General features: G+C 38.0%; 2 protein-coding genes across 2 annotated transcripts; both read right to left on the bottom strand.

Annotated features, from left to right (window-relative positions):
- Positions 1-1,628: 1,628 nt before the first annotated feature.
- Positions 1,629-5,566, bottom strand: LOC131788696 (meprin A subunit beta-like). The gene is made up of 10 exons (XM_059105784.2): positions 5,494-5,566; positions 4,853-5,029; positions 4,482-4,605; positions 4,148-4,239; positions 3,983-4,066; positions 3,297-3,515; positions 2,817-2,867; positions 2,595-2,735; positions 2,131-2,387; positions 1,629-1,718 (listed from the first exon to the last, which is right to left on the bottom strand). The coding sequence occupies exons 1-10, from the start codon at positions 5,564-5,566 to the stop codon at positions 1,629-1,631; spliced, it is 1,308 nt and encodes a 435-aa protein (XP_058961767.2).
- Positions 5,567-6,429: 863 nt separating this feature from the next.
- On the bottom strand, positions 6,430-21,979 carry LOC131788695 (uncharacterized). The gene is made up of 18 exons (XM_059105783.2): positions 21,886-21,979; positions 21,120-21,448; positions 20,649-20,793; positions 20,088-20,233; positions 18,532-18,703; positions 17,839-17,954; positions 17,372-17,516; positions 15,191-15,310; positions 14,592-14,732; positions 13,969-14,187; positions 12,925-13,226; positions 12,220-12,570; positions 11,762-12,008; positions 10,850-11,190; positions 10,091-10,180; positions 8,987-9,209; positions 8,497-8,711; positions 6,430-6,624 (listed from the first exon to the last, which is right to left on the bottom strand). Exons 1-18 carry the CDS (start codon positions 21,926-21,928, stop codon positions 6,430-6,432), a joined length of 3,540 nt encoding a protein of 1,179 aa, XP_058961766.2. The 5' UTR covers positions 21,929-21,979.
- Between the last annotated feature and the right edge of the window lie 1,351 nt (positions 21,980-23,330).

The raw sequence follows: 23,330 nt of genomic DNA, 5'->3' as shown, positions 1-23,330 counted from the left end.
AACAGAAAGCAGGTGTTATTGATGTTTATCGTTTCATTTGTCAAGCTTTAATGTTTTGTCCGAGCTATGTAAGAATGTGGATTAATGTTTGGGTTTTTAAAGTACTTGGACACGATGAACAGAAAAATCTGGATTCCAAGTTCTTTTTTCGGATTCAAAAGTTATGGAAAGTTAAAAAATAGGCCATAAATATAGCTTAAGTTTATCTCATCCAGCCATAAAATGCTTTGGGAAACACCACGTTCGATATTTATTTTGTTTAGTCTCCTTCGTAGCCGATCATCGAGATGTGCTTTTGAAGTGATAAGAAATAATTATTCTTCTCCTTTTTCTTTTATCTGTGAAGTTCCATAATTTCTTTGAATTATTGTTAAACTTCTTTATATTGACATTCTAATTACCTTCACCGCGCACGTGCTTTCAATAAGTTCCATTAAGAGAAATTTTCTCTAGGTTTCTAACGGGCGGCAGTTCTACAAATTTAGAGATTGCACGAATGGTAACTAAGATTTTGACACAACTTCCTCTTAAACGCCAAAACACAGAAACTAATCGTCGTCTGGTTTAGAAGTACGTGTGAATAGGGGATTAACTTGAGCTGATATATGGAAGACATTCAACTCTGCAAATCACTTCAGTTCCCTTTGTGTGGTGCTCTGTTCCGACGCTAGATTGCAGTTTTGGCAGAAATTCTTCTTAAAAACCTGAAAAGCGAAAAAAAATTGATAGGTAAAGAATTCAGTCCGTCAAAAACACCTTCTGAGGATCGTTATCTTGGTCAACCAATACCTCAGCTAAAAATTTCCCGCAAAGCGTGGTTCGCTCAGTTTTAATCCATAAAAAACCTGAAGCATGCAAAACAAGTGAGTGACAATCCATCGATTCCTTAGTGTGTGCTTAATTTTGGATGCCTCGAACCTGCGATTAACTTATTTCACATAAGGCAAAAGAGCTGATCAGAATTCTGAAGTTTATTGAACTTTTTTAAATGCAATATAATGCTAATCAAAAACTACGTAAAATCACAAATAAGTCAGCTGAAGTCCCCTTTATCCGGCGTCAAGCCATCAGAGAAAATCTGGAAAGAGAGAGCATAGATGAACATTCCAAATAAATAAATAATCAAGAAGTACATAAAAAAAATATATGCAGCGTTTGGTAATAAAGTAAGCTTAATTTGCACATTCTGCTCGGAAGTAAATAGTCCTTGCTAATCAATTTAATTTGGACTAACTAATCAGTACGCACGAAAAGCACTATTTACATATCTATGTGACATGATATACAGCTATAACGTATGTTCTCCTCAGACTGATCTTCTCACTTTTATAACTTTGAAGTATTGATTAGAATAAAATTCTTATTATGTAAATTTTTCCTTGTTACCAAATTTTGAACTTGGCAAATATCAAATCGGACGGATTTTATTGGATGAAACTTTTCCACAAACTGCTCAGTAATGCTGAGTAATAACCTGTGTATATAACTAATCCTCTGTCATTTCTATTACTTTTCTCTGATGATTCAACAAAAAAAAATCCGAACTTGAGCGAAAAGCCCCCAATAAAAAATTATATCTAAAAGGGACTAAAAAAATAAACAAAAACATACGCGAGAGAGAAGGTTCGTTAACGCGGACATTTTCCATCCGTAAAGAAAACATCGTCAATAGCAGCATCTCCTCGATAGCCTTTTCCTCTAACACCAACGAATTTTACCTAACCAGGAAACAAAAATATGTACACGTTAATACTTAAAACTCAATCTACTCTTTTCGGGCGAAGTATTCTGTGAAACAATATTTTCATCTAAGAAAGAATGGGATCATTTAATGTGTCAAGCAAAGATAAATTAGTTAGTCCACTTTACTGTGAGTATCCCGCCTTTGTGATGCAACGTTGATTTATTCTTTGATGCTACACTTATTTGGGATGGTGCCCGCGTTGATTTGTGGGCAACTCTCATTGGAAAAAAAAATTAAATTTCGAAAAATGAAGGACTCGCTGTAGCTTCAAGCTACTGAAACTTCACGGAACCCTAGCAGGGGGCCTTTCGGGCTCATAACATAACTTAATGTTACAAATCCTTCGTGCCTTCCAAAGTAAAACTTAGAGGTGAGAGATATCTCACCCTGTAAGGGGATTTCGCGGAAGAAAGCTGGACATGAGCCAAATGCCACTGATTTCCCTGATCTTGCTGTTTTTCCCAGATCTTCTTATCTCCAGCATCAGATGAATACAGAACGTGTATCGCACCCATGTCTTCTCCGTACATGTGGTAATAAAATTGTAGACACCTTTCGCCAGAAGGCAAAAAAATCTTGCTTTGGAGTACAGCCGTATCATTAAGCTTCCTGGGATTTGAAGCCTCAATGAACATGAAAAATCCTGCAGAAATTGTACAAGTATTTTCTTTTATCATTACAATCGTTACAACTCTAGAGAGAAACAAACAGAATCGATGTGTCACTTTTTTTTTTTGTTCCATCATTTGTTTGTCTGTTTTTATGATTTCAAAATCAAATCACTGACTTTGACAATGAAAGGACATGGAATGTAGATGTATGAATACGTGCTACAGAACCGATTACTCACCAAAACGGAGAGTTGTATGGTCAGTTTCAGGCCCAGTCCTTCCACTCGGAGTCCTTCCCATTCTCCTTGTCCAATCAAAGTCATCGCGATCAATATTGGTAAATCCGCAAAGACTGTTATCAAATGTGCAGTCATCGGGCCCTGACCGACAAGGGAAGAATTTTAGATCAGCTTAAAAGAGAATAAGTTGACTAAGTTCATCATTAAGATTTTTCTGCTTACCATCAGGGGGTGGCAGAGGACTGGGATTTGCTGGCGGCCTGGTAGTTATACCTTTTCGTGAAATGAGAAAATGACGAAATGATCGTTAAAGGACTACGCTGAGGAAACAAATCATTAGTGATTACCATTTCTCTTTGTTATTTGTTTATCCAATTACTTAGATATTAACTTCATTTGCAACTGATGCATAGGTTCAGGTTTGTAATCCGGCTGCCTATACACGTGATGAATTGAATTTAATGTTTGTCTTTTTCGAGAATGTCATATTTTAGCTCTGACTCCTTAACCTTATGGATTAATAGATTGACCATTCAATTTATTTTATTTACATCATCATCTAAAGAAATGCACCGAAATTATCACTGCCACTAATGTGATAGAGGTTTGATAGTACGCTCCTTTTAACACTTGTTCACTTAATAAGTCTTAGTAATTGTTAAATGATCATTGTAAACCATAATAAGGCTTACAATCACTGACCTTTGCAGTCATATAGCAAGTCAGCCTGTCTAACGTCCAGCGGGCTAAGACCAATCCGCTGCCCAAGTTGTTCGATGGACGGATCCTTTGCTATGATAGTGGTCAAGCCATTGATACCAAATGCATTTGATGAGTAATGCATGACTGATAGATAGTCATAAGGGATCCCCAACGAGTCTATCTTAGATACGTTGTACTTCCTGAAGTTGTGCTTCTTGTCTGTGGTAAAGCAAAATTTCACCACAGTGAGTAATGATGAAATATTTTCTTTCAGGCTGGAAGGAGGTGGAAAAGCATGCAGAGAATTAGGAGGAAGAGTAATGGAAGGGAGAAAGGTGAACGAAGAGGGCAGTTACACGGCGTAGGAAGTGCTTACATAAAAGTTTAAGCGAGGGAGGGGTGCCAAATGAGTAGGACGAGATGGAAAGGTGAGCGAAGAAGGAGAAAGACGAAAAAGAGAAGGCAGGAGGAAAGGGGAAGGGGCACAGGAAAGTGATAGGACACGAAAATAATTGGGGAGGAGGAGAGTGAGGATAGGGGGCGGGGCGAGGACCAGGAAGAAGTGAAGGAGGGAACAGGAGAACAGGAAAGATGCATTGCAGTTGACTTCTTAAAAATTAAGATGCTTGTAGTCATAAAAAAGTACTGGAAACTGAAAATAATTGATTTGATGTGATCGACCCTACCCTCTGGTATATTTTTCCAAACAATTTCCACGTGGTCATCTCTGTCAGGACGACTCTGCTCGTGCCAGAATCCCAGAGCGTGTCCTACACACACGCAAAAAAAATTCAAAAACAATGCAGCTTGGCATGTAACCTTTTTTTTTATCCATGATAGATGTCACTCACCCATTTCATGAACAACTGTTCCTTGATACCAGCAACCGCTGGCCAGTGAAATCTGCTGCTTTCCACCTTGACGTCCAACATATGACCAACATCTTCGCAAAACAAAAACAAGTGTAATTACGAAAAAAAAAAAAAAAGAACCTTAGCAATCCTTTTAACAAGATTAATTTTGAATTACAATCAATATGTAGTATTACACATCCTAGGTGTCTACCAAAATTTTTCCTTTAGATCCCAAGGATCGCCTTCCCTATTCCCTCGTATAACTATTCCGAGGTGCTTCGTGTACATCCTTTGAAAACAAAAACAGACGACTTAATAGAAAAAAACTCACCCGCCTCCTTTGAAAAACTCAATATAGTCCTTTTCGGTTGTTCTTCTCACAAACTTCAAGCACGAGCTTTGTTCCCACTCCCGCATTGCGCTAAGAATGACATTTTTAGCGGTAGGATTCTCTTCTGAAAATGTTAAATCAGTCACAACAAGAATATGAGTTTAAGAATGGGAGCAAAAAATAACTGAAAAAATTCAAGGGGATGGATTTTAAATTTTAATAGTCTTTTCATTGTTGTATCTTAATCGCGCCAAATAATGATTTCACCGTGAGTAACGTGGATGACTCATCAAAATAGACAAGAAAATGGAACGAAGAGAGGTCAGCTAAAAATTAAACATAAACTGTGATTGGCTAGTGTATATACACACCCAGTTCGAGTGTTATGTTGTATGGAACTACAAGGGTGTCCCACAGACGTTTCCGTTCATTGGTTATCCCTCTAGCGTCTCTTATAGAGACAGTTGGATCACCAAAAAGTTCAAGAGCAACGTGTTGCTCAGGCGACAGCTTGATGTCGCCCTCATGAAGAGACTCGTCTGTATTGCCTTAAAAAAAGGAAAACAATTAAATGCAATACACAATAAGGGCAACTGGTTTTCGTGTTTGCCTTCTTCTCATCTGCAAGGGAGTTTATCTGCTTATAAAGATAGACTGCGAAATAACCCGCATACCCTCTACAACTTATTCTCGTTTCTGTAGTATGAAGATACAGAGGTATTCTCAAGTAAAGCAGTGACCATTACTGGCGAACTGCAATTTATTTCATCAAAAATTATGACAGCAATTAATATTTCACCCATTGTGGATGGATTTTTTCAGGCATGTCTAAAGAATCACTTTTACCCTCTGACAATTGGTTTGTTTTTTTATATCTCCTCTACGGAGGGGTAGAAATTCTGACTCAAGAGGAAAAAATTCAGCGACCCCTGTCATTATTTTGACCTGCACCTTTCGATCTAAAGTCAATAGCGCTAACTTTTGGATGACCGGTCTGTAAGAGACCACTTACCTTCCTCTGGAAATGGAAAAGTGGCTGTAATTGTGGAAAAAGCAGTTAAAACAAGAAGAGCAATTTGGGCCATTTTGCTGTTTCAAATTGTGTAAAAATGGTTGTGATGCATCTGGCTTTTGTGTGAGGCCTGCTCAAATATATAAATATTTCATTTGTCCATCAACCTTTGGAGCCGAATAATGCTATTGACATTCGTTTTCTTTGGAAAACACAATATACACAGCGCAGAACAATGAGAACAGTTTTTCATAGATTTCAATTATTGATTTGAATATGTAAAGATATGTATTGTGACTATATAGGTGGGTAATGGGTGTAGTTGCCCGAGTGATAGGGAAAGGATGTGAAAGTGTGTATTTTAGAACCAGTCTTAATTTATCCCCGGAGTACGGGTGGCGTAGGATCACATGGGGATCACAGGCTAAGGTCAAAGAGGGCCTCAGTCGCCAACATCAGAGTAAAAAAAGGACCTGCAATTGACCAGAGGATCATGATAATACTACAGAACTTTATGGGGGGATCAACTTAATTTTATCGTAAACAGAACCAAACGCCTCTGATTCCTCACCCCTTCCCCTGGGCGACTCCTCTCCCTTCCCCCGAGCGACAAATAATAACCGATCCCTAGGCAGTATGAAGAACGTGTTTTTTATTTTATTAGTTTGTTTTTTATCATTATAATTTTTATTGAATCTCACAAAAAACGGTGTGAAACCATTTACTCCTTTTGCCACCAATTCGGCGTAAACTATTTTTTTCGATATATCAAATTATGACATTTGACAAATATTCTGATTTGCTCAGATGGTCAGGTGTGAGATGGACACCCACTGTAAACCTTGGTAAAGATTCCTTGTTTTCCATGCCCCTTATTTTCAAATACCAGTAGAGAAGTTGTATCACTTTTTTCCTCCTAGTAATTATCAGAAACGTTTAATTGAGCATCTGTCTTCTGTTTCCTGTGACGTCTAATGCCTCGGGCTCTAAAGCTGGGGAAGGCTCAGATACCGAAATTTTAGACTTGGCTCTTGAGTGACTGGCGCATTTCTCATCATTCGGTCCGGTTGGGTATCTGTCAGACCAGTATAAATAATGTGTCCATACGTTCATATTTGTGTAGACGCTCCTCTGTGAAAAAAAAAAAAAACACCATAATAAGTATATTAACTACAAATAGGAGAGAGGTATAAATCGGGGAAACAAGTAAAGAAGGACGAGAATTTGGATGCTCATGTAAGATATGTGTCCATCAAGAATAAAACATGTACAAAAAATATAGCTTCTACATAATCTATTTGCTAAAACTACTAAAAGTCCATGACTTAACCCTTCTATTATAAGTTCTCTCCATGATAAAAAATGAATTTAGTGCGTTGCCATAAAGGTCATTCTTATTACAGAGTGATTTTTCCCTTTACGAACAAAATATTGAAATACATGTGCGGGTGGTCATTTCAATAGGCTGAGAATGAGTGTTCTCGCTTCTGTGTTCGGTCACGTGCGATTACACCTACATAAAGACTTCAGTCATGGCCGTAGCTGTCATATTATCCTCTACAATACTAGTATAGGCTGGGTTTTATCGTGAAGTATAGATATATGTTATTCGCCAGCCTGGAGGTCGGTATCGGGCGGTACTCAAGACAGAGGGCACTGTTTTTCCCAATACGGACCGAGCTAGGTTGGTGAATAACCTTTTTTTTTAACAAACTTAACGAAATTCTTCCCAAAAGAACCCGAATGATTTAGGGGTTGTAATTACAGCAAGATCTTCCATAAACTGAACAATTTTTGAGCGAGTAAATGGTAGTTAAAATAGAGGTAATGCAAATTAAAGAGAGAAGCTTCACCGAAACATTTCCATTTGCGTAATTATAAAGGTTATTTAAAAGGTTTCCAACAAAGTTTAAAAAATTTTACTAGTATCTGTCACAATCTGACAACTGTCAGTTAGAGAGCGCGTAACAAAGAAAACGCATATACACTTTTGGAAAAACAACGGAACTAGTTTGGCAAGGCCTGTCACGATAATGTTTTCTTCAAAAGCAGTCAACCATCTTGCGGAAAGTATTACTCACTTTCATGTACGAAGATTTACCTCTGTTCAGTGAGTAAATGGTAATGAAAGTTATTGTAAGTAAATTCAAATTTTTGATTTTGAAGTTGTGAGAGTTTGCTCGTTTGTTTACTGCAATGGCGTGTGTAAATCTGATCTTTTCTCCACTGAAACTAAATTCGAATGAGACATTTCAACTAGACACAACGGGATTTCATGCGGCTTTTTCTCATTGAATTCCTTCAGTTTCTGTTGTGCAATTTACGGAACAAATGTTTAAATTTAACGGACTTGGAAAGACTCACCGAAAGTGTCTTTGTAGAGCTTAAAATTTCGATCGCCCTTTCACTACGAACAAGTTGTTTGAGAGAATTCAGATATTAAATGAATGAAATTTCCATATATTAATTCAATTGTAACCAAATACCTCACGTTTTAACTTTCCAGGTACTTTTTGTTTAGGATTAAAATTAATTACAAACAGGTCTTAGGCCACTCGTCAACCGATTTAATGACACTTTTGCTAATACAAATTCATTTTTAAACCAATATATTTCTGTCAACCAAAGTGATTTGAGAGGGAGAAAAGAGAGGATTAATGAGTTATTTGTCGGCGTGAGGTGGTGACTGATGTCTTTGCTTAAAAGACTGACTGCCTAGCTGGCAAAACGAGATGGAAAAATGGAGGAAAAATGGCAACGAAGGTAGGGATGTACTCGGCGACTCACGAAAGCGTTATCGTTGCCCGTGGGTAGAGATAAGAAAATACGGACCGCACTAAGAGCCAATCAGATTGAAGGATTCGTTGCCGTGCCCTCTGAGAAACGTTCTCAACTTTTCAAAAACTGTTCGGTACTTTTTGCAATAGACGGTAAGCACAAGATTAGCACTGAAATATTGGTAAGGTATCCTCCCAGCACAATATCAATGATAAATAAACTCACGTCAAAGTCTTTGCAGTTCTTATTTGTTAACTGTGAACTGTCTGGTCGGCAATCCACGTCTTCATCTACAGGTATAGTCAGCTCGTAAGATCCAAATGGACTCTGACACTCTTCTGCTCCAAGCAGCACGTCCTGACACGGGGAATCACTAAGGTAATGGCAGCACATTGCTTGAAAGCGAACATCGTCTTTCTCCAGGCAGTATAGAGAATCCTCTAAAAAGCACACCGATACCGTAAAGGCTTACTAAGTAATTTAGTGGCCTATCTTTAAAGAATACTTTCTTACGTCCAATCGATAAGAAACGAGATTTTTAGAGTATCACTGCCCGGCACTGGAAAGAAGCTAGAGTTGCTCGAGGCGGCGTTGCTCGAGCAACTGGTACGCTCCTCTGGTGCTCTCCAAACTTTCCGCATGCGTCCATAACTCGATATACACACGCTAAGCATGGAACAATTCTTTGATAGTCAATCAATGTGTGAATACTTACTGTTGCCCTTCTTCTTCTCTGCTTGGCACTTGGCGGTATCTGTAATTGCAAAACGGTCAAATTCAAACTTTCTCCAAACGTCCATGTTTTGTTGTCGGAATTCTCTCACTTCTCCATTTCCATCTCGAAAAAATGAGGCACTCATATGTCGCAGTCTTAGATAAACAGTTGCTGGAAAGTTGTTTTCCCTTTGAGTTTCATCTCCATAGAGTTCAACATACATCTATGGAAAATAAAGATAAAGCTGCTGACTGATCAATCATCGTTCCAAAACCACGCAGAGAGATCAAATGCGTCACTACCAAGCCACGGTGGAAATGAGAACAATTCGTGTTTCTCACTGATAGGATAGAAAGGCACTAACAAATGAAATCACTAATAGGTCACGCACGCAGCAGTTAAGAGGATACAAACGCATAACTTTGCTTTCATGATTTTGATAGTAGCTGTCATGATAACAGCATGATAGTGATGAAGATATCATGTCAATGCGATGTGATATGGCGTTGCTTGATGGCTAGAACTAAAAGGAAAACCAAAACAACGTGCCTTCTACTATTTGCGGTAAAACTAAAGAAAATATTGAACAAGATCAAACACATCTCAATGCCCGGCGAAATGGCTTCCCTCAAATCTAGCGACGGAAACCTCTTTATATGTATCCATACAATTTCAAATTACAACTTAGAGTGTACAAAACCTAATATTAGCAAACGTTGAGCTGAGTAAACTATTCATTAAAAGACGCAGCGCGGTAGAAATAGAATGGGCTGTAATATCGAGTACTAGAAAGAAAACAAACAAACACAAAAACAAAACAAAACAATGAAAATCAAGCAAGGTAGCATGATGACCATGAGGGTTGAAATTAAAATGAGCAGTGTCCAATTGAAAGTAAATAAACAAATAAGAAAATAGCATGATAATACCCGATGGTTTAAAAAGGTTAAAGAGCGTGCAGAACAACAAGGCTAAGAAAATAAAGACCAAAACTAGTAAACCAAAGCAAATATGTGTTATGTTAGTAGCCATAGTCGTCTTTTAAGTGTCATAGCCATACGGCATCGATGTATGGCTCTTAGAAGTAAAGGACATTTTTCCTACCTTCAAAAGACGAACATTGTAGCATGACTTGCAATTGTCAGAAACCTTAATGGTGAACTTCGCTTTGCCTCTGTGCAAATCATCAAAAAGCTAGTGCATAAGAGGTGGAGAAACAAGGAAAACAACGTTGTTATAACAAGTCATTCTCAAACTCACAAAAATTGATAACAAGGGGACAACAGAAGACCTAACAACAAGAAGACCTAACAACAAGAAGACCTAAAACAAGAAGACTTAACATTTGCGGTATTCTTAATCTCAAAGAACTGTCAAGTGTTGAACTGACAACCCGCTCTCATAAAACAATGTTTAAGTGGCTCTTCATACTTAAAAATTAATTAACTTCGAGAAGTGTACAGAGCATTAATCATAATGAAAATATCTCTCTGAAATTGTAATATGAGTTGTTTAACAAGTTTGAGATTTTTATCTATAAAAAAACTACAACGATATACTGTCCTCATATACTTGACTATTATCCTCTAAAAACTTCCATAAATAACATGCAATAGGAAGTATAGGTAATTTAGTCACCGTAAAGAATTTACAGGGTGACGTTTCGAGCGTAAGTCCTTCTTCAGAGCGATATTTTCCTATTTTCATTGGAAATATAGCCAATCATGGTGCAGGAAAACCTAAACCCTAAACCCAATCTTCCCACTGTGCGCTGCGACTTTTTTTCCGCAAAAATTTCATAAGGCAGCACCTTTATGACTACTGGATCTTTTATAAGTCAAATACGCCTATTATACTACTGACCGTAGCATGTTCAACACTGTTAAAAGACCATTTGTGTGTATTTGTTGAATATTTGAATCTGGTGAAACATTTTCGCCCTTTGCTTTCTATAGAATCGATTTCCTGTAAAGCATTAGTCAGTTCCAGTACACCTCGGAGTTGTTCATTTCCTCGAGCAGCTTCGCTTGCTCGTCGCTGAAAGTCGACTAAGGTATCACCAACTTTCCAAAGCGAGCGGAACTCAAAGCCTTTGTAAAACTGATAGAGATTCTGAGTGAAACTTGTCTCCATCTGCTGATAAGAAGTAAGTAAATCATCGAGGAACATCTGTTGTATGTTCTCAGCGATTGGAGAGTCTAAGTCTGCAAATCAAAGTTAACAAGGAACCAAATGAAAACAGAGAGGAAACATTCCTTGTTTGTTAAATATGCAATCTTTTACAGCTATAATAATAACTTTAAGTCATTCTAGCTCGACCCGGAGTCTCGTCCGTTAAGCGAAAAAACATTATCCCACCCCTTGCTTTATAATCATTTCACTGCTTGAGAGCTAGTGGCTAAATGATTTGTGAGCTCCCCATTAGCTCCCAGTTACAAGCCCTGACTGGTTCATTGTGTTGTGTTCTTGAACAAGACACTTCAGTCTCCCATTACCTCTCTCACGTTGGGGAGTACAGGCAAACGAGAGGGTAATCCCACGATGAAAAAGCACCCAGTCCAGAAGGTAATGAAGTAATACTCTGCAGTCACTAAAACAGGAAATACTCTGTCACTTTTGATTTGGTGATAAAAACATGTCACATGTCAGATTTGGACAGGAGAATATCTTATATCCTCAGTTGTATTCTGGATATTTCTATGTCTTCATCTACAACTGCTGCTTCACTCTGCATGTTGCACGTACGTATGCGTGTACTCAACCATCGATGCTTACCTCCAGAGTTTCGCAGGCTCTCTATTTTATTTGATGTTTGCTCTAAATTAGGGATATCGAAGTTGTATCCACCAATTGCATTGTCCAGATCAATAACCTTGGCTATGAGATCAATTCTAGATCCCCCAGCCATGAAAAATCGTTCTATCTGTTCCCTGAACTTTGCAAGGTTTCGTGGAAGTGACCTCTCCTCTATCATACAAACCAGGTCCGTAGTGAGTGCTTCCTTGTTCATTTCAAGGTTAGTCTTAAAGAAAGTTGAGAAAATTTGTTGTCAAAATTTCCTTTGAATTTTATCAGCTAAAAGAAGAGAAAAAGTGAACATTTCATGCCCACTATCCATGTTTCAATGAGATAATGACACTAACCGCGTTTTGGGATTCTAGAGAAAACCCATGGCAACCGGTCGAAAATTGTCTTTAAAAGTGCTGAAATCTAGCTTTACAGAGGGCTTATACCTTCATGACTTCCGGTACAGATCCCACATCTATTTTGTCAAAATCCAGATCACTAGAGTCGTTTAAGGCAGCGTATTCCTTACCAAACATCAGCCATTTTTCGAGTTTGTCCTTATTGTCTTGAAGCGATCCAGTTTTGCACTTTGAAGCAAAATGTCCAATAACTTTTAAAGCAGTGCCAAGTAATGCTAATGAATCTCTCTCTCTAGTACCAGTGACAAATCCTACTAAAGCTTGCAGAACAACAAACAGGTCGATTTTGTTGAACTGTGCTGTCTGATGTACGTCTGGAAGTTGAACGAGTATTTCTTCAAGTGAGCTTTTCATGCTTGCTTCCAATTCAGTAATGGCCTGTCCCAAAAGGATGAAAAACAAACGGCTAAAATGATGCTTATATTTTAACCAAAATTCGCTCATCCTTTCATTCATGCGTTTTAGTATTCATCCATCTTTTTCACTCATCGATGACATTAACAACTTTGAGGGCTAGGTTAGGGACTGAACATCTAAACGTGTTTTTCAGTGAGTACGTGAATGTATAGGTGAAAGCATGATTAACTTTGCACATCTGTTTTTGAGTGACCGAGTGAATAAGTAACTGGGTGACTTACTGAGTGACTGACTAGTCGAAAGACTGACTGGCTGTCTGACGGACAAACTATCTGACTGAATGGGTCCTTAAATGAATAGCCGGGCGGTACGTACCTGCCCGTAGGCTCTCTTCTCGCTCAATGCTATCCTTCTTGCCTCCACAAGTCTTTCTTTTTCTTTATGGACCTGATTCTTGGCTGGTAAAGGAAGGGCTTGCAGCACTTGCTTAATACCTTCCTGTCGTTCGATAGATGCCCGTATCCCATTACAGGCATTTTCATATGATTGTGCATTATCTTTTATCTGCACAAGTTGTTCTTTAAACGTTTCCCATTTCATCAGAGGTGCAAATAGTTTATTGTTTCCAAATCTATCAAATCCCTTCTTGTTTAGGAAACCCAGCCTTCGCTTTGCAACTGAAAAAAAAAATGCATTTTCCTTCAATTTCTCTGCTAAACTCGATTTTTTTAATCAGCTGTTTTGCCTTAGGAAGTAGTTCAAAGAAGTTGTTGGAAGGTGCAGTATCTTCCTTTTTTACTTTTGATCCATTCTTTGTTGTTTTGAAGTTACAAACCTTCTTCTGATTAGCTTTGAGCAACATCATTAGCTTTTTTGAACCTGAGAGGAACCAGCGTTTTTCAGCAAGAGTAAGCATAAGTTACATGTAGGACACTTGCTATCAAAAATTGTGCAGTAATACATTTTAAAACAGTACTTTTTTGATTTGCCCATTATTTTCAACCTTAAATTTATATTTTTGTTGAAAATTAAACCTAGCTCTACTTTACAGTGGCTCTAAATTGTTTCGTCATTTTAAACGCCAACGTTTTGATAAATTGAAGCCTCCACTCTTTCTTACTTTGTCGCGTTAACCATTGTAAGAAAATTGTTCGACGACTTAATTACTAGACAATTTTTGATTGCTTTTTTTAATTCTTTTCTTTTTTTGACACATGGGGTTAACATGACAAAATTACATCCTCTTTATATCAAAACAACTATGGTTGGAAATGTATCATGTGTTAAGTGTTTATTCCTGAATTCCGATAGTATCGATCCAACATATTGAATCATCTTAATTTGTAATCAGGGTTGCAATTTTTTGGTAATGCAAGATCCGAAAACTCAAAAGTCAGTAGATGTGCCGACCCATCTTACATTTTCTTAGGTCGTCATCTCTTCCAATTGTTAAATCAGCTATAAACTCAAAAACTGCTTGCGCATTTCTGGTGTTGTTGACCCAGACAAGGTCTTCAGCGTATCTTGTCATCACCTTTATCAATACCACTGGATATTTATCTTTCTGGCTGCGATCGAGATTTAACTTTTGCAGGAAGGAGTCTGCTACCTTACCATTTGAACCAGCGCTTACAGGGGCTGAAACAATAAAACAAGATACAATGTATTTTATGGCGTATTCATGAACCTGAAAGAAAATAAAAATAAAGAAAAGAGGGAAATCTAGGACAAAGGTATCCAACTTTTGGATCAAATGTGATCCATTTTAGGATCATTTTATATCATCCTTTTCAAAAGTTTTGGAGGTTACTGCTAGGTCAAACGATAAAGGTGAAAATATGTTTTGCCACTTTCTCGTTTTGCGACATAAAAATAACCAGATTTACTACAAAGAATGACGCAATGATCGAGCATCGACTGAAATAAATAAAAAATCTTCGGGAACACAGGAAAGGTTACGCGAAAGAATAAATACGCCGTTACTCTTCAAAAAATGATTATACCGTATTGCTAAAAATTGTAACCAAGGTGCAACACTCAACTTTGCCCGTTGCGACCTTTATTTCCAGTTCGTCCTCGAGAAGCCTCGGTTTGACCATCAGCCTTGCATGCTAGTCCGACTATTTTGCATCTCCGGCTGTATTTGCATTTGATTCCACGACCTCCGAGACCACCTTGGCCCCCTGCCAGTTAAAAGGAGGGTGATGATGATGTTCAATTCAAAACGAAGATGAAGTCAAGATTTGACCCGCACAAAAAACCTTTCCATTTTCATCTAATTTATTCATTTTTTTATGTAGCAATTAACATTATCACCATCATCCGTTATCAGCACTATCATCATTAGTATCTTCAAACGCATCTTAGTAATTTTCATCTGCAGATCCAAAGAGATGGTAATTGAACCAAACTAAGGCAACTTGCAGTTTCAAATTTTTGAAATATGTAGTTTAATTTTGGCGGAAGGGGCGTAGTTTCTAGGGATCTCTCCATATCGCAAAAATTCTGCTAATAGTTGGGAATTGGTTGTAGTAGCTCTAAAGAAGATTTACAAGGGGATGAGTGACTGCAAAATTTCGACATACCGCTTGTGAATGTGCAAAGGAGTTTTCAAAATGCAAAAGAGGATGCGAAACTTCACCTTCTCCACCAACTCCATTTTTGGCCGCTTGTCCTCCTGTTCCGCGACACGTCTTTAGCTCTATATTCCCGAGCAATCTTGTTAAATAGATTGTTTGACGACCAGCGTTTCCTCCATTACCTGTTGTTAGACAAATCAGAGTTTCGGCAACACAAATAAACGTGTTTTATCCAATAAACTACGGTGTTATACAAGGATTTCCGGCCCCGAGGAAAGCCGTAACAACGCACGTGAAAAATACTATATGTTTTCACGTGTGTTTGATATAGCCAGTCAGCTGCTGACACGTCACTCGACTTTCGTGCCACTCGGTCAGGTTGATGAACGAACGGCAAAGCCCTCATCATTCTCAATCCAAGGTCGTTTGTCGGAATTTTTTCGGATTATGGCTGCTAGTACATTGAAAAATCCGTATCGCTTACAGACAGTGACGTTCAAACTAGAAGGGGAGGAAGACCAAAATACCAGACGAAAAACCGAAAGTTACTCATTCCATTGCTTTGGGTAATGGCATATCTTGTGGCTGAGAACGAAAATCGACCACTTGAGATTTGGTGCAACCCGATTTTGGCCGTGTACCTGAAAGATTTCTTCTGTCGGTAAGGACCAGGACAAAATCTGAGAATTTTGTACATTGAAAACCAGGCCCATTGTTTGTTTTTGTAGTGATTCCACGCATGCTTTCATCTTGAGAGTTAAACACTCGAAGAGAAATTCCACGCGCGCCCATGTATCATTCTCCATATAATTAATTTCGATATCATTCCACTTAAAAGCACATTTTTGAAACAAAATTAAACCATTCTTTCCATGCCAATATTCTTTACTTTAGAATCTTGCAAGTTATTATTACTATTATTGTAATAGTGTAGTTTGATCGTCCGGGTGAGTGTAGTCCAGAGAAGGACTGTTGTCGGTAATGGTGACTGACGTTTCGACAACCTGGAAATAGGTTTGTGAGCGACGTGGATATGATGCTTCAGGTTTCAATATTCGCGTCGCTCACAAACCTATTACCACACTAAGTCAGTTACTGACTAACGTCAGTAGCTAACTAAGCAAAGACGAACCGAGGAACAGACAGGGAGCAGTATATAAGATCAATTGCTCCGACTTCCACGCCTCCTACATCGGTGAGACTGGCAGAAACCTCACAACTAGACTGACTGAACATAAACGAGCGACGAGGAAAGCGATGTCAACAACCACATTGCTGAACATCACCGACTTACGAAACACACTATTGACTGGGACTCTGCGCAATGCGTAACCTACAGCACCAACTACTTTCAACGACTGACCCTGGAAATCTGGTTTATTAACCTGGAACAGACTCGTCTCAACAGGTGTCAACCACTACCGGCACCATACAAACGACTCATTCACGACATTAACATTACAAACGAACCGAAAAGAACGACCTAACTTCACTAACGGATCGAAACCGACCAATCACGACTGACCTACGCCACTTAAGTCTTACAGCCATTAACATCGCGGGAAAACTGACCAATCAGTTAATACAAACCGAACTAAGTACATTCGACTGACACCAGCTTTTCACTTGACTCTAATGATGACTTCCGCTCAGGTTGTCGAAACGTCAGTCACCATAAATCACCGACAACAGTCCTTCTCAGGACTACACTCACCCGGACGATCAAACTACACTATTACATGTTACCCCCGCGTTCAAACCATTTACTGTACTATTATTATCATTATTATTAAAAACAAAATTGAGTGAATTGCTAAACAAACAAAATAACAAAACGTAAACAGGGACGAAACAATAATTTATAAAGAAAATATAACAAAAAAAAGAATGAGCCAAAAAAAAAAACAAAACAAAACAAAAAGCAACAACAATAAAAACAACAATAAATCACAAACAAATAACTGGACGGTGAAAAGAAGTTATCCAAAGTGATAAACTGACGCCCGGCAAAGTCAGGAATATTTTATTGTTGAAACTTTGTGCTCCGAGAATCATTTCGCTATAAAAATCGAGGTTTTAAAACTTATGCTGAGAGTTTTAGGCTTGTAGGGAATTATGTGTCGAGAGAGATGATGGAATTTTGGAGTGCCCTGTTACAGTTTTGAGACATACGATATGTTTAGCAATCAGTCTTAAATGACACAAGCGGGCCATTTTTTTATCTATGGTAACTCATCACAAACCCGACTTTCCAGCGTATCCCCCATCTCCTCCATTTCCTCCTTTGGCACCTGGTGTCCCTGTGATATTTTCTGTACACCCGGTGACTTTACCCTTGTCATTCCTCTTAGCTCGCGCATTACAATCTGACTGTGTTTTATCCAACACCTGTTGTAATTGGAAAAAGCTTCCATGTAATTACTTCGCCATTGTATGAATCTAAAGACTCTTAAGTGTCACTAACGGATAAACATACAAAGATGTGGCTATATCATCGGAAGTCAAAGGTCATTTTTATTATATCTATTTTCTTTTCTGAGTGAGAATCGTCCATCCATTTTGCTAGTGAAATTTTTGGGCGAGATTTCGTCATTGATACAGTGAAATCTTGGTGGCTCTGTTTATAATCGGGTAGAGGGTATTCATTCGTAACAAATAACGAAAACATCGGACAAAATAAGGACAAACAAACATATAATAATTTTTATACCTTTGCCATGCTGTCAGCCCCTTTCCTCCCATCCGCGCCATTTTGGCCTTTGTTTCCATTACCGCCGTTAGTTATGATGTTGATGTATCCTACGACAGTATGGGCTGATATCTCCACTGATAATAAGGAAGAAATATCTTTAAAAAAGCAGAACTTACGACAGCTGAGATTCTAAAAAAGGGATTCATCACCATCAATATCAAGATCATTGCCATTGTTACTATTTTCACACAAACGAGTTTTTTTTAGCACATTTCTAACATATACATACCTGCATACATACATACATACTTTATTTGTAAACGTAGTTTAAATTTTCTAAAAAAAATATACAAAATCACTAATTCAACCTTTCTATTAAAAAGGTTTACAAAATATTTTTAAAAAATATACGCAAGATCGTTAATTAAACCTAGCTTTTATCAAAAGAAAAATGTTTACCGAGTAAAAAAATATTACTTTAAAATACCAAGAATAAGTTAATAATAAATGAAATCGTCGACATCTTTGTCAAGATTAGTAATGGTTACTGGAACAAATGTCACTTTTCTTAACTGAGTCTTGTTGTAATTTAGTTCTGTTGTGAAATTCTCAAGTTCATCAAGTTGCCATAGCATCCTTGGTACTGAAACCCTGCATGACACTCATTATAAGAACAGAGATTTCGAACTGCTCTTAAAGCCATCTTTTTACCTATGGTCCCGTTTACACCATGGTTGCCATCCTTTCCATCAGCGCCAGGTTCAAGGTTTTTAAAGTTTTGTGGCCGATCTGGAGCTCTGAGATCTAGCCTACTTCCTTTCACAAATGAAAGCTTACGGCTGAACATTGTCAGTTTCTTGGTGCCACGCATTTTAATGTCTCCCTGTGTATAAAATCATCGATCACAGATTAAAATTTAGAATAACTGCACATCAAATCAATCAACACATTGATAGGTATTAAGAGCAATAGTCTGTAACTTTCGAACTTTTAAAAAAATCGCGACCACTTTACCTTACCGAGTTAGCTGAAATTTGGCATGAAGGCTAATTTTAGGGTCCTAACCACGAAATGGGTATTAAAAAGTTCCAGTTGTTTTTGCTTGGCAAAAAATCGATGAAGCCGCCCAAGTCCGCCCATACTTGCCCGCCAACATGGCGTATCGAAGGTGTTTTTATGACTTCGACTCCGGTTCTGTCGTAAAGATTTCCTAAAATCTCTTTAAATAAATAACAAAGATCTACCCTTTTTCTTAAAATTTGTTGGAAAAATGTGGGAAATGGCAGATTTTGATGACAGGTTATCTCAACGTTTGAAGGTCGTTTTGCGCCGCCTCGAACTGTAATTTAAGAGCTTTTAGGACCAGGTCCTAAACATAGCCAGGTCATTACAGGTTGATAATTTTTTTCCGTGACCGTTTCATTTCCCCCATTTTTTTGTTAATGAAATCTGTTCATCTATGAACAAACGTTGTTCACAGTAAATGGTAACTCCTGGATCGAGGTAACATTAGAGATATTCAGTTACTAAGTTGGGGTAAATTTTTCACTGTTCAAGGCGGCCTAAAGCGACCTTAAAACTTTGGGATCATATATTGTTAAAACCAGACATTTGCCATGTTTTTCAGGGGAGGGAAGATCGTTTCACGGATATCACGAGATTTTGAGAAATGTTTACGATAGGACTCGAGTTGAATTCAAAAGATCACCTTCAATCCACCATATTGGCGGGCAAGTATGGGCGGAACAAGTGCACTTTCCCGTCTTTTTGGCAAGCAAAAATAACTGAAACTTATTAATATCCATTTCGTGATTAGGACCCTAAAGTAGGACTTTATACCAAATTTCAGCCAAATCGACGGAATGAAGTGGCCGACGAAAGTTCGAAAGTTACAGACTATCGCTCTTAATTCATGCGTTCCTATTTGTCACGTAAGTTCTTCGTGTGTAATGTAATTATGGAGTAACTGTTTACCAAAAAGGTTTTCCACACTTTTGTAACTATCATAATGGGTCTCCCTGATCTCTAACTGCATGTTTTCATAAGTTAATTATCTCCAAGTTCAAAGTCGTCGGTTTTCAATTTAAGGAATGTATAATATGCATAATATTTATTATAGCCCTCAGCTAATTTTAATAAAGTGCCTCTTTGATAATCCCCTACGTTCAAAAAGCCCGATAACTAGAAGACGCAAAAAATAACTGATAAGCCCCTCAGGAGCCTATTGTAGCGTTGACTAGACTTAAGTACAAAATTGTCAAACACACCTTCACATGAATGGTATCCGCCATGACTGCCAGCTCGATTCCATTAGTCTGTTCCTGGGAGTCTCCAAAGTTTACCTTTTTCTTTGTTTCTAGTTGCTCTTTTACGAAATCCACGTGCACCACTCGGCCCAACACTTGGTATCGGTCTATTGCACAACCAACAACGGGAACTGAACAGTTGATCCTAAGAACTCTTTCTTTACAAAGTCGATGCAAATCTTTCTAGAGGTTCTTCCCTCTTTAAAATTGAGTGGCTGTATAAATAGGCTTTGTTTGCAACTTCACAAAACATTGTCTCAGTAGTTCACAAAAGCTAAGCTGAATTAAAAAAAAGGTCTCCCATAAAGTACAAAACCATTGTTTTTATAAATGGCCAACACAATCTATTCTATTGATTGAGACCAACACATCAACGCCACGATCAAAAAAGACGCGCTATACACTACTGTAATCCGCCACGAAAAAGAGAAACTGTTACCTTATGCGAGTAAGTCAAACGTGCGTTTACTAGCTGGGTTTTAGGTGAATCTTGTCGATCAAACAAACTACCTCAGACATTACCTGAAAGGATGCACCCGTAAAACTCTGCTCTCATGGAGATATGACCATTCCATGATTTTGGTTTTATTTGAACGGACCGGGCTATGATTGGCTGAATTAGTACATGATTCACGATGGTGTCCTTGTCTGCGTTTCCATTAAAAACCTGAGAAAAGGTGGCAAACGAGGAGAAAAATTGTCTGTACCTCTGCAGAAGCAGTCATGACATTTTTGTTAAGAACTGGCTCTCAACTTTTAGTCAATTACGGTTCTCGTGAAAACACGAGCATTTTTTTTTTCAATCAGAATTTTGATTTAAATATCTTTTTTTTTTAATCTCAATTCCGTAGTTTGTTTTTTTAAAATTCAAATTAAATTTTTGCTGCAAATTCTCAACTTGATTGTATTTCTTTTAAAAGACTTTTAATGCTCAAAAATTTAGAAATTATGTTTGACTGAAATGATCATCAAGCAAAATGTACTTCACCAGACCTTTTCAGCCCCATTCTCCTGGTAAATCTGAAAAGAAGGGTTGCCATCAACACTGTATGAGAGAGTAAATGTCTTCACCCACTGATCGTAGTCTTGACGCCCTTGAGTAGCGAGCTTTGTAATTCTGACATTTCTTCCAAAATCCACTTGAAGCCATTGGTTTGCATCATTAGCCCCAGCTGACCAGGCGCCTGTTTTTCCATTTGCAGCCGCGTGGTTGAGTCTTCCGTTAGATGGACCGTGATTTTTCTTGAATGTGGAGGATGCCGTCATTTGCTGGAATGTAACGAGACCACTTTCCAACCCAAGTGCTGTTTCACCTGTACATGCTTCTCATAAAAAAACAAAACAAAACAAAAACAATAGCAAAAAAGGAAAGGGAAAAGTCATCTTCATATACTGACTGATCGCTAGATTAGATTTGTTGTTTAAGGGGGAGGGGGAGGGGGAATAGCACAACATTATGTACCTCAAAGACAAGGCAATAGAAATCAAGACGGCTCAATGTTTCACCCCGGTTTCTCAAGCAGAAATTTTTCTGGTAAACGATACTGACTTCAGATCGATCAGGTTGTTGAAGGGTGATTCTCTGTCCCGGACAACAGCTGTTTGAAGGATTTTCCCAACAGACTAATCACACTTTGGATATTGTTGGAGGACTATTTTTATAGAAGATAAAGATATGCTACACTCCAAGTTGAATGTTAACGTTTTGAAAACGTCCCATTATATAGAATTGGCGTAGTTGGCTAAACAATTGTAATACCTGGACTTAAAGAAACAACCGAGGGCGTTTCAAACCATTTCATGGGGACATATTCGATATCCCCATTGAAAGATTTGTCTCCATCGGTTAAGGTAACACATCCATCCTCTGCGAAGAGCAGCAAACAGAATTAGCTTTTTTGTCCTAAATTCTACCTGCACCGTTTAAGTATGTGGGATTTATTTGTAGTCAGAGCCTTTTTTTGTTGTAAAGATGAGGCGTGTTAATTTCTTGTTCTGGTTCCTTGTAGCAGCCTAATTTGTATACCCAAAAACATGTAAATTCTGGGTGCGGTGGTGGACTCTATCCCAGGAACGTTTTTCTTTTTCTTTACTATTCTATTTGAAGGCATTACACGCGAAAGTCTGCCTCATAACATGAGGTGGAAAAAAATTATTTCCAAAGATTTACCCTGATCACAGAATCTTATTGGACCGGTGTTGTACTGGTATATCACCAATAGTTCAAGGGTTTCCTTGATGGTTCAAGTCGGTGGTTGAAAGCTAAACAAGCACGTCATAAAACTGGTACCTTTTCCATTTCTACCGTGCACCGTCTACCGAATCGTATAAATATCAGCTGTCGGTGAATGATTCGTCAGATACGGGTCCACATTATGTATAATTTCTCTTTTTTTACCTGAACTTAGCTATAATAAGTAGCTTGTTTGCTTAATGATATTACCTTAGTTATCGAAGTAATGCTTTAAGTTCTTGGACTGGCATACCAAATTTACACTGAGATAAAATGTTTTAATGGCGATAAAAAACTTAGTTTGAGGTTGACAATGATAGTAATAGCTTCAACAAACATTGCAATAACAATTTTTATCGACTAAACTCCATATGAATTATTACATCCAAGGCAAAATCAAAAGACATGTCCAACTATTGGAAGGCTCTAGTTTTGTTTGTTTGTTTATTTTTCTTTTCAATTTCCAAAGGTTATAGCTAGTAAGCTTCCTCTTCGATTCTGAATCTCTCGAGAAAAAGCGCAACGCGTGAGAAAGAGATACCTAGATTTACCAACACGTCCTGAAAAGAAAAAAATAAGGAGACAGGTTATTTCAGAGCCACTTACCTTTACCGTACACTAGATCTAAAGCCGTAAGAGAGACAAATACCAGTAATCGCTGCATTACTTATCCTTTTTGAAGTGAAAACTTATCCGTGTGCGTTCCTACGAATGATGTCCGATCTGAGCAAAAACTTTAGTTAAAAAGTTATGTTGGCGCCCAAATATTACTTTAGAAAAAGTCCAACAGATGGCGATATCAAAAACTAATTGATACAGGAGTAGTATGTGTTTTTCCATGTGTAAAAGGACATGCCTGTCTTCGTTTAGAAGTGCTGTACCTGGTTGTTAAAGACAATTTTTCTTGTACTCGAATACACAAATATTTTTTAAATTTTTGACACGATAAGAATACCGCAATTTCTCTAACT

This window comes from Pocillopora verrucosa, chromosome 9 (genome assembly GCF_036669915.1).
Source record: "Pocillopora verrucosa isolate sample1 chromosome 9, ASM3666991v2, whole genome shotgun sequence".
Taxonomy (NCBI): Eukaryota; Metazoa; Cnidaria; class Anthozoa; order Scleractinia; family Pocilloporidae; genus Pocillopora; species Pocillopora verrucosa.
This window is presented reverse-complemented; position numbering and strand designations above follow the sequence as displayed.